At 38.4% G+C, this 11,952-nt stretch overlaps 3 protein-coding genes across 3 annotated transcripts; all 3 read right to left on the bottom strand.

Annotated features, from left to right (window-relative positions):
* Window positions 1-683: 683 nt before the first annotated feature.
* On the bottom strand, window positions 684-1,985 carry LOC120004556 (protein EXORDIUM-like 3). Its single transcript, XM_038853921.1, has one exon. It carries the CDS (start codon window positions 1,938-1,940, stop codon window positions 915-917), a length of 1,026 nt encoding a protein of 341 aa, XP_038709849.1. The 5' UTR covers window positions 1,941-1,985; the 3' UTR covers window positions 684-914.
* A 2,430-nt stretch (window positions 1,986-4,415) lies between these two features.
* Window positions 4,416-6,886, bottom strand: LOC120003430 (40S ribosomal protein S20-2). The gene is made up of 4 exons (XM_038852418.1): window positions 6,759-6,886; window positions 6,536-6,666; window positions 6,276-6,389; window positions 4,416-4,765 (listed from the first exon to the last, which is right to left on the bottom strand). The coding sequence occupies exons 2-4, from the start codon at window positions 6,645-6,647 to the stop codon at window positions 4,623-4,625; spliced, it is 369 nt and encodes a 122-aa protein (XP_038708346.1). The 5' UTR covers window positions 6,648-6,666; window positions 6,759-6,886; the 3' UTR covers window positions 4,416-4,622.
* Window positions 6,887-7,776: 890 nt separating this feature from the next.
* Window positions 7,777-8,869, bottom strand: LOC120004465. The gene is made up of 2 exons (XM_038853824.1): window positions 8,760-8,869; window positions 7,777-8,598 (listed from the first exon to the last, which is right to left on the bottom strand). The coding sequence occupies exons 1-2, from the start codon at window positions 8,814-8,816 to the stop codon at window positions 7,996-7,998; spliced, it is 660 nt and encodes a 219-aa protein (XP_038709752.1). The 5' UTR covers window positions 8,817-8,869; the 3' UTR covers window positions 7,777-7,995.
* Between the last annotated feature and the right edge of the window lie 3,083 nt (window positions 8,870-11,952).

The following is an 11,952-nucleotide window of genomic DNA, read 5'->3' as shown; positions in this document are numbered from 1 at the left end:
ATTCTCATTTTTATTCTCACTATCATTCACCTTCCCTAGACAACCAAACGTAATTGTAATTCTCATTCTTATTCTCACTATCATTCACATTTCCTAGACAACCAAACGTAATCTTAATATTTTACGCTCTCGGTGCCTAGAGCAACCGTGAGATGAGACATAAAATAGTCAATTTTGAGATGCGATTCGTGTCTCTAATCTCCATATAACATGTTTTAGCTTCCTAACCTCAAAAGTTGACCTCTTACCTCTCAATTCTACGCTGCTCGAGGAGGGGTTTCAGCTTTATTGCTCAAATTTTGATGGTTGAGTGCGTTTACATACATTTTGAGCGGACGAATGTTTGTCCCTTCAGTCTAAACCAGCATAGTTTCAAGGGGTTTTGCAAGAATCCTCTTTTAAGAGCAAGTTTTATTTGTTAAGCAACACTCCTGTACTAAAACGAATCGTGTGCCAGTTTCAAGAAAGTCGAACTGGAAAAAGCATTCAAATTTGGGAAATTGCTATTCAAAAAACATAGCAAGAGTGTATCATAAGCCTCGCATTGAAAATCACCATAAAGGTTCTTAAGAGAGTGTGAACAAAAGGGGGTGGGTCCGTCAATATGCTAAATCCTACTGGCAAAGAGTTGATAGACAATTAGACATTGTTTACAGTGCCACAGTTGTCCTAAAATACAGAACTTTAGGTGCAATCCAATATGTACGTTTTTCATTTTTTGTCTTCAATCCATTACAAACCTCTCCCTTTACATTCCAATTGTACCATACAATTTGAATAGGAGAAGGTTATTATCACATATTTTAACAAACTTAACTACTTTTTAAGCAAAACCTTCATTCACCAACCCAAGTACCAACACAGCCCAAACCCAAGAAAAATAAAAATAACCCTTACAGAGAGTAAATTACCAACTACTGATCAAGTGCATTAGGGCCAGTACAATAATTTACCAAATGGTTCCAAACCCACTGAACCAAATACCTCCGTCTAATCCCATTCATATTATACGTGGCACCATCATGGGTGTTCATCAACTGTCCTGTGTACGAACCACCACCACCTGTCCCATAGATACCTTCGCATAAATCCGCTATCTCTACTGGCGCAACCGGGTCCTGACCCGCATACCATGCATTCACTAACGGGTTCGTCGCCAGCTCAGCAATCTCATGACCAATCACGCTGATCATCCCATCCACTCCTATGTCACTGTTTGGTGACATTAGCGGCTTCAAGCCGGGGATATACTCGGGTACGGCAAAGGGATAAGCGCACACTCCAGGACACAGCTTCGCGCTGTTCCCCACCCAGGCGTAGGGCAGCGTGTACCCCACGATCGATGGGAACGTGAAGTAGTGGAACCCACATACCTGCCCGCAGAAATCCTGAACGTACACGTCGGACGAAGTGAGCAACAGATACAGCCCGCTTTTTGGATTTATAGGCAACGGCTTCGTTTTTGCAGTGACCGCGCTTTTAATCACGGACTGTATCGATAAGCGCGTGAGCGATTTCCCGTGAGAGTAGAACCTGTCATTTTTCTCCTCCCCCAAACGCACCGTTCGGGAGATGTTGGCTCCGGTTTGGTCCGTGTAGAGCTGTACGGTGCGCCACCAGCCAGAGACAGATGGAGGCCTGGAATCGACGGCTGAGATGGAGTTGATGAACTCGCGGATGATCTTCTTCTGCGATTTCTGCCACGTACCGTACCATATGGTGTGGACGGTTATGTTGGCAGTGAGGACTGGACCCATATGGTACCGCAGGTGGACGAACTCTGATGAGCCCTCAAATTTCTTGGACCCACTGTAGAGAAGATCGGAGCTGTTGGGTTTCAGGTTGGGCCATGGGCGCCAGGCACTCACCGGAGTGATTGTAAGGATTACAGAAACTACGGTGAGGCAGAGCAACGCCAGAACCGGTGGTACGGGGATCATGGTGAGTGAAGTGGCAAAGGACGAGTGTTTTTGGTGAGTGAGAAGTTTTTATATAGAGGGAGCAGTTGAGCAAGTGAGTATTTGAATTTTATTTTTGAAAATTGTTTTACGAGCATTGAACTGCGGGTAATGGAGGACAGATAGATTCTTAAAAGTAAAAGATGTCAGAGAGTAGGTCCTACAGGTCAGTGAAGTGGGGCCAAGAGGATCATCAATTGCGCGGGAAAAGGGCAGTTTGGGGTTTAAAGATTTTTTCTCCATTTTCTTACCTACTCATCGTGTTTATAATTGCGAGTGATTATGGTTCTGAATGTTTTGGCCGAAACAGTAGCTTCTTCTCTCATGTCTTGTCTTTGGTACAGAAGCTTCTTTGTTCACGTAAACAACTTAATGAAGGTCACGTACTGACCTCATTTAAGGTGTGACGCTTGTTGATAAATTAAATTTGTTTGAAAATTTCCATTTTTAATTTGCTCCAAAAGACGAAAAGTTTCTGTTCCGTTCTTTCTTGAGCCAATTTCAACTCTAGGATTAGGAATTATTTTCTTTGGGATTGTGTTCATGCATACTATCTTGGTTGGCTAATATCATGCTCGAATAATTTATGAGCCTTAAAAGGCTTCAATAAGCTTCTATGCTTCCCTTAATTCGATTCCAAAAGAACAATAAATAAATAAAAAAGCTGGCTTTCGGTGTGCATTAGATCGCATCGCATGGCCCTCTCATTTAATTTACGAGAATGACCTCTGTTTGGCATTTTGTCCAAAATGGTGACAGGACCGGGGTCCCTTTTTTATTGTCTTTCTTACAGGACAATCCTCAAAATGAGGGCACTTTAACATTTATAAACACAAATATACAAAAACATGGACTTCTTTGAATGGGAAGAGAATGGAGAATATTTAACTCGAAACATTTATGAGATATCATATATATAAGTGTCATCTAAACTATTCGTATTTGTGGAAAAGCATAGACTTATATACACATGTATATTTTATTTTTTGATGGCTCCGCTTTCATTTCTCTTCTCCCAAAATAGCGGATTACTAGTGTAAATTATAGCAAATAAGTGAAAAAAATAGCTACATTGGAGTGTTAGAGAGAGAGAGGGCATCATAGGCGTTCATAAATCATAACTACAATCACGGAGAGACTTGCGCGGCTCCTTATGAAGGAATTTATTCACACAATAATAGAGAAGATATTTAAAATCGTACGGCTGAGATCGAGAATGACTAGGAGTAGGGTCCATGTGTAAAATGTGGACCTAGAAAGCAATCACAACTGGAGCACCGAGTGGCCCGACCGTTGAATGTGAGATCACCAACACTAACGACGAATCAAACTATCAAAGGACTCTGAAGTCTTAACACGGGCGAGGGCCACTGACGAGGTCACGCGCGCATTTGAGCCTCTGCTTGAGACAGTGTTGCGGAAACTTTGGGGTTAAATGCCGGGAAGTGGGCGTACATGTTATACTTAAGTATCATCCCACTTTTGGGCCCTCCCTGACAGCTACAATTCAGTCAAATTGCAAAACCCACAACTCAGTCCAATGCTAACGTTAATTTTGCCCATTCAAATTGCAATCCTTTTGAGGCAGAGGTGGTTACATCTTTTAAAAACGCATAACTGCTCCTTTCTTCTGCTGGGTTCTTAAAGACAGTGTCTTCAAGCCTCGGGCATAACCTTAATTACTGCTGTATTACAAAAATCTTAAGGATAATGGATTCTGAAGCTGTGAATGTTGCAAGTTCTGCTGCCAACATTGTTGACGCTGGGTTAGCTACTAATACTGCTGCTGCTGAAGTTGCTGCCTCTGCCAACGGTGCCTCCTCTTCGGGCCTAGTGATTCCTGCTGTTTCTTTTGCAAAGTCGTTTCCCCGACGTCTCCAAAATCGTGTTTTGGCGGACAAATTTTCAGAAGATAGCAAGAACGCATCTTCTCAACTCTTGATATGCATGGGGTCGCTTGAGCACTCACCGAAGTCAAAACTGATGCTTGGATTCATGCCCGTAAGGTATGTAGGCATACTTTGATTACATATTATCTAATGAACTGTTTGATGCATACAGTGGATACAAGGAAGCAAAGAAAACTCGGGACTCGATGATTCTCAAGTACACTGCTGAAGAAGTTGGCAAACCAAAATTTGCCACTGGGAACTACCACCGGTGGGAGATGATCGATAACAAAGATATCCAAGTGCAAATCGACGAATTCGACAAACTGGTGGGGGACGTAAAATCATAAAATATTTCTGCAAGAAGATTTTGTAGCTGGCCTATTTAGAGGTGTCAAACGGGCCACAAGCCCATGGGTCCAGCTACTAACGGCAAGGGCCATGCTAGGCCCTACTCTGGATACCAGGCTGGATCTGGAATCCAGGCCCAAAATGGGCCTACTTGGCCCCGATCCATATGGTACCAAGTAGCGGGTAAGAAAATTTTCCAGAGTAGAGACGCCATCAATTCGATTACCAATAACTCCACAAATAATATTGCTACTTCACACTCTTTTACAATATCCAAGACGAAGTATAACAGTAAAATGTTCAAACCTCACTTCAAGAAAGATAAATTAACCTGAAATAAAATCCCTACAATTACCATTCAAAGCCTAAAGGCTTGAAAAACACATGTTCTAAGCCAAAATTCGAAAAGGGGAAGATTTAACTTTTAAGAATCTGCAATGGTGACTTCAACTTCCACACCAGGTTCAATGGTAATAGAAGTGATCTGCTTGACAACATCTGGTGAGCTGAACAGGTCAATCACTCGCTTGTGAACACGGAGTTCAAAGCGATCCCATGTGTTTGTCCCTGCGAATACAAATGATGGGAAAGTGTTTAATAATAGCTATGAAACATCAAGCACCAAAAAATAAAGGCCAATAAAGAATAAATCAACTCAAACTTAAAGTCTTCAACCCATGGAGATGTCAGTTTTACTTATCCTAATCATTGTCATATAGCTAACATGCTTCATCCAGTTTTAGAACAGACAACAATAGGTAACGAAAAAGAGAAAAAATGGTGGAAAAGAAGAGCATAGCATGACATACTTCAGAATGATATAGAGAGGAGAACATGTGAATCATACATGAAGCATCCATAGACAAAATCAAGTCTCACTTCAACAATCATACATCATATAACAGACGATGCAAGTTAAAGAAAATACAACATACAATTCTTCATCAACTGTTAAGACCAAATGAGCTTTTAGCTGACACATAAAGCACGTACGACAAATGTACATCAAGAAGGCTTCTACTTTGTTGTATCAGTTCAAAATTATATTCCTAGAGAAGCTTTTGAATTCTATTCCTCAGAATCAAATAACTAAAATAATTAATGAACATAAAAAATAAAAATAAAAAAAAGAAGCAACAAAGAGTGAAACTACACAACAGTACAAATCCCTAGAGATAAGAAGTTTCATAAAGCAAAGTACTGCATGATCTCACCCACTAATTAAACCACTAGCAAATAGATTCCATATTATAAAAAACCTAACTACATAAAAAGAGAAACTGAAATGAATGCAGGAGATTAAGCAATAAAACAAGGAACCACTGTAACATAGAGCACAATTAATGGTACAGGTATCCAGAGTTCAAAAAGGAAAACGAGTACAAGATCGATATTCCTTGAAACAGCTAACTTATCAATATAGTTTCCCCACTTTCTAGAAAATCTTTTAATTACTAGTAGATCTGTAACTAGTTCATTAATCTCCGTTCAATGAGATTCTACATGTTTCGAGAAACCAAGGAATTACGGCACACATTCTGCACAACAATGTTTAAATGCATTTGATAACTAATAATGTCATTTACGTGCTCCCTGTTTTCGGTTTCAACAGTTACACGTTCAATATATTTACTATTTATAATTAGACTAATTCACCAAAGGAACTTTTAAATATCCTTTTGCATTGAAGAAAAGTGAATTTTCTGAAAACAATGAATCCATGAAGAATAGCATCATTTGATTATGGAATCTTGAAGAATGATACACATCACATTCAGACTCAAGACACAGATGAGGATACCTTCTCATATTATCCCTGTACTTATAAATTCTTTAATTCCCAGAAAAATGAAAAAAAAAAATTGATGGTCGAGCTAAAACCAATATTACATTAAAGACATGCCTATTGCATACAATTAGCACCAGCAAATTTAAGCCCCTTCAACACATGCAATGCAGACAATAGATTCCAGAATTTTAAAACAGTAAGTTCAATTAATAACAAAACTTATTCATAGATTTTATTAACTTGTGCCAAGAAAGAAATTTCTTATGGCCTTATGGGACAATGAATTACCTTCACCGCAAGGAGACTTTCTGGTGGTGATGTGAAGAACCTTAGTGGGCATCCTTACTGGTCCCTTAACCCTCAGCCGCTTGTCCTTGGCACCGCGAACCAAATCCGCACACACTGAAGCAAAATCAAACAATTAGCCATAAGAAGACAATGCAGGCCATTGAATAAGATTGAATTGACACAATAAAAAATTATCGCGAACCAAACACACATGAGACCAGAAATCATTTAGAGAAAAACAACGAAAATAAGAGAAAAACCTTTTTCGAGATTTTTGACGTTCTTAGAAGAGAGTGTAATCCTGATCTTATGAATTTGCTCTTGGGATTCCTCCAACCCAGGCTTGGTAGGCTTCATCGCTGCGTAAGCCATTTTCTTCTACTCTGCTTACCTGAAGCAGAAAAAATCATCAAATCCTTAACATACACATCGAGATTCTCAGATGCAATCATACATACTTCGTCTAAATTCTAATCAACAAACCTAGAAGTGGAAGCGGCCTCTGATCCGTTACCTTCCGAACACAGCTGGGTTTCTCTCTCCAGTAAACCCTAATCTCTTGCTTTCGTATTTATAGGGCGTACATCATAACCCAGGAAAACGAAAGCCCACAAAACATCCAAAGGCTACTTACCTTTGGTCCACTATTACGAAGCTCAAAGCCCATATGGGACAGGGCGGCCCGGCTTTTTCCAGACTTCGGGCCACTTGTGGGCCGGGCCGGCCCACTTTACATCTCTTGATAGAACTTCGAAGGAGCATGATTGGCTATGGTCAGGAAGTCTTTCAGAGCTTTAGGTGTAATTTTGATTTGGCAGAGATGGCTACTCAATACTTTTTTAGTTATGATAGGTAACATGAGGAGTCCATAAATTCACTTGGATTTTGTATGTCCAATTTAACAGACGACTAGATCTCGGCTGCTGTGATCTTTATCTTTTTTGATACTTTTTAGGGATGAATTTGTTCGATAAGAGTAACTATTCTGACACTTATAAAGGAATTCTAAGAGATGGATCCGTGGTTGCTATAAAGAGCATCAGTAAAAGTAGCTGTAAATCAGAGGAAGCTGAGTTCTTGAAGGGATTGAATATTTTGGCCTCATTGAGGCATGAGCAGTAGTGATTTCTGATTTATGATTATGTTCCAAATGGGAATTCACTGCGCGATCTTGATGTCAATGACTCTAATGGTCATGTAGTGGAATGGCCTGCAAGAGTTTCTATTGTCAGGGGCATTGCTAAAGGTCGGATTCTACCTGTTAATTACTGCTAGTGAACATTTCTAGTTTGTGTAGATCTTTGGATTGTGGAGATACAAGTTAACAAAAATGTTTGCTTTTCTTCTTCCATGCAGGGATTGCATACTTACATGCCATAAAGTAAATTTATCTACTCTCTGTCCCCAGAACATTTCATCAGAGAAGTTGTTAAGTTGGTTAGTAGTCTCTCAGGTTGTTTGTGCTGGTTAGCTCTGATTATGGTTAAGAAAGTACAACAGATTGATTTACACACCTTTCATACATACCTGCTTCATTCAATAGAAGTACAAGGATCAATCTCTCAATACAATTCAAACCATGTGTATGACATTTGGCTTCAAAATTAAATCTCTTAATACTCTAAATAGAACCAGAACTCATGCTGCTCCTTATCGCTTGCAAGGTCATGAAAGAAAAATCTGTTCTACTACCAGCTAGGTAACCAAGGGGAGATAAGCATTAAGCTTGAATCTCTTTAGTTTGTGGATATCTGACTCTGAACACATGCTCTTCCCCAGTGAACTCATCTACTTTGACAACCCAATGACTCCTCCTTCCATTACCACAACCACCACCTCCAATCTTCCCGTTCGCGGCTATTCTCGTCACCAGCAACCCTCCTCCTATGGGCAACAACTGGGTTTCAGAACCACTTGATCGCCAAGAATTCTTGCAGAAGGCATTGTACCCCACGACAACCATACCATTGCGCCTTCTACTGATCTGCACTGCTCTAAGAATTTCTTCATGATTCTCATGGTTACAGTCAATAAGTAGAAACTCTGCTTCCCTGTAATGGGTTAATAGTAGCTTTTTGGCATCTCCAATGACAAACTTGACATGGTATGAATCCGCTCCAATCGCTTTATATGAGGATTGCAAGTGCTCGATTCCAGGAAGAATACAAACCACTTGGCCTCCAGTTTGATGGGCTGCAGCCACTAAAGCAAGTGTGTTGGAGTTGGCAGCTCCGGCACAAGCCACCACCATTAGTTGTGCATTGTTTCCAGCTGCCAGAGCTGAAATGAACTCTGCTACATCTGGCTCTTTAGCCTCTTGTCCCTGCATTCAGATCACAATAACCACATTATAAAATATTGATGAAGTACACTGAAATGGGATAGGATTAGTCATACTAGTCACCTCAATTGCACAAAATGAACTTAAAAATATTCATGTTTTTTTAGAAGACGATGAAGGAAACAATAATTAAGAGTATTCACCATTTTCATGGTCTTGAGGTAGGCATTTATGGCATTCTCAGCAGACCAGCAAGCCATTGTTTCCTCTTCTATTGATGGGGAAGGAGAGTTTTTTTTTTGTTTTTTTTTTCTTTCTTTCTGGTTTGTTCACTGATAATTGAGGCCCGTGTGAAGGATTTATATAGGAGTAAGATATGGGGGGTTTGGCAGGATAGTGTCAATCCAAACTGGCCAAGTGGATCATCTAATCAATCGACAGGCACCCAACTGGGATAATATATTATTTACTTACTCTATAACTTTGTCAATGGGTAAGAAAATACAACCCAAACAATTTATGGAGATTTTGTCTGCTTTGAAATTTAGATCCACACAGTTTTATTTTAAAATGATCATCTCCAATTGTGAAATATTTTGTTTTCCGTCAACTTTTCGATGCGATACTTTTATCTTAACATAATCAAATTGTATTCCAAGATTTTCAATTTCTTTCATAATGTTAATGACCAAATATTATCTTGCCAATTTTATAGAGAAAAAAAAAAAGGGACATGAAAAGGTAAAATCTCCTGGGTTTAAGTCAACCACAAAAAATGAATTTAAAATCGAGGATACAAAGAAAATGTTTTAAATTTAAATATAGGAATCTTACTATTAAGCCTAAATGTCTTACGAAACTTCCTTGACACTGGATTGATGATGACCTTTCTATTATTAAATGCTGGCAGATAATATTTAATTGTCATTAGCTAGCCTGAAATAGTCAGGATCTCTCCATTTCCCAAAGATTCTTCAATTAGCTGTAATGAAATGAATTATGCTTAGGAAACAATGTGCATTTTCAGAGGAGATTAACAACTGATTTGATGCTTAATTAACGACAAACCCAACAAGGCCCCATGTTACTTCTGGCACCAACCCAGCAAGTTGATTTTTTATTGATATTTGCCATATTTTCTTATCGTCATTATGTTAATAAAATACAGTAATAATGCACCATCTTCCACCTACAAATTGTACCCTGTTTTACAATATAACTCTGTATTTTTTTTTATCTTAATATATGGAGTATATTTTTCCTATAGAAATGTATTTTATTTTTTTTTAAATACCACTAAGAAGTATGCTTTTCATTGAAATCGAAACTTGCCTCTTTTTTTTTTTTTATTATTACAAGTACAAATACAATATACGACACACCACCAGATCAAGTCTATGAAAGTATAGGTGTCAACAGGCCAGATCAAGTCTATGAAAGTATAGGTGTCAACAGGCCTCATGCAGGGGCAGACTAAGCCCATACACCTCCTTATAAATATTCGGAGGAGGTGAGACTAGAACCAATGACCTCAGTCAGGGACATGCAAAGTCATTGCCACTCAACCAATGGCTTATTTGCAAGTCACCTCTTGTTGGTGGTATAAATGTATTTTATAGAAATATATTTCTTAAGAAGTTTATATAGAAACATATTTTTTACCTGCATACAGTATTACTTGTGCGCACGGAAAATCACAATTTGACTCTTTTTTTAGGGAATGTACAAAAAGAGACCAAAAAAAAGAAGATATTTTACCTGTCCTTGTGTTGTAAGGGCTATATGTAGAAAAACTAATAGTACTAGTTATATGAAGGATCAACTAAATCACAACTAATATATATATAATGTAGGCAATTAACTTACAAATAGAAAATTATAATCCTTTTATATCATTAGTCTCATCATTTATGCAAGTGTAGTCAAATAATTCATATTCTACGTACAGTCAAATATCCCCCTTTAAAAAATATCTAAACAAATATTGTCCCCCAAAAAGCCAAACCAAGATCTAGATTGGATCAAGCTGTGTTCTCTCCCAAACACATAGATAACAAAGCAACCCCATACATAAATTTCTTGTTTTTTGGTCTCTATTAGTTGCATTGTAACTTTGTTATAAGATGCCCTATTTGTCTGTTCTGCAGGGGATGGTCTGGCCAACATGTTATTTTTCTTTCTCTATGATATGGTAGATTCTAGCTAGATCATTTCATTGGATATGACTACTGGGTACAAATGAAGAGAACATGGTGACAAGCAATGAATTCGTTGTTTTCTTTTATTATAAGATAAGCAAGTTGTGGGTGGTAATAATTAAGATCCCAATCTGATGTATATCTATATTATGCGTCCTTGGAGGGGACATGCATGCTTATTTAATCAGTGTGTGTATTTGATATGGGCATGATTACCTTACAAACTTAATCAAACGTATTTTTGTATGCATGTGTGCACGTGTGGTGGAGATGTACGTATAATAATTGTATATAAGCTCGAAATATATAGGTATTTAATTATATCTACCTGTACTACGTACGTACGTACTTGATTGCATGGACATATACATACATGGTGTGCAATATATATTCACATAATCGCAATGTAAACGTATCAGATTCATCTAATAATTTAGTTAATTAGTTTATTTGGTGTTGGTAGTTGGTACGTGGGGATGGTCTGGACTCCTAGTACGCTTAATCGTATGCGCGTAGTACGTATATGGTAGGTGAGTTGCTGGTGTCCAGACACCATTTCAAAGCGGATAGGTGGTGTTTGGACAGACGGGGAAGTCGTCCAAACAGATGGAGCTCTGACTTGCAATTTCAAGATAGAAGACAATCTATCTAGACGGGGTAAGTAGGTGTTCGGATAGTTGACGGGACCTGCAATTTTCAGTATAAATATAAGACGTTTTTAGGATTGTAGATAAATTCCTAGGGACGTTTTTTCCTCTAAAAAGAGTTAGAGAGACAGCCAAACTTTATGAGAGAGCAAGGTACGTAGGAAAAGCTTTGTGGATTTCTCTTGGTATAATTGGGTTCTAGGGGTGAGAGATTTCAAGATGTAGAGTCTTAGAAAGTATAAGTTGGAGTGGGGCTATGATAATCCCTTAGATACTTGGGTAGAGATTTTATTGATAATATGGTTGTACAAATTTGCATATAATGAAAGTTTTCCTGGTTATCTCCGACAATGACTGTGGTTTTTTCTCCGGTTTTAGAGTTCTCCACTTAAATTCTTATGTTGTGATTGTATTGATTGTTCTCTATTTTCAATTATTTTTTGTTCTTATATTTTTGAAGGAGGGTCCTAGTTAAATTTCTCAATATATGTACTTCATTGGGCATTTGATGCAACCATATAATAGAAAGTGAAAAATAAAAGTGTGGTGCG

This window comes from Tripterygium wilfordii, chromosome 8 (assembly GCF_013401445.1).
Source record: "Tripterygium wilfordii isolate XIE 37 chromosome 8, ASM1340144v1, whole genome shotgun sequence".
NCBI lineage: Eukaryota > Viridiplantae > Streptophyta > Magnoliopsida > Celastrales > Celastraceae > Tripterygium > Tripterygium wilfordii.
Note: the sequence above shows the minus strand (reverse complement) of the source record. Positions and strands in the feature narration are given on the sequence as shown.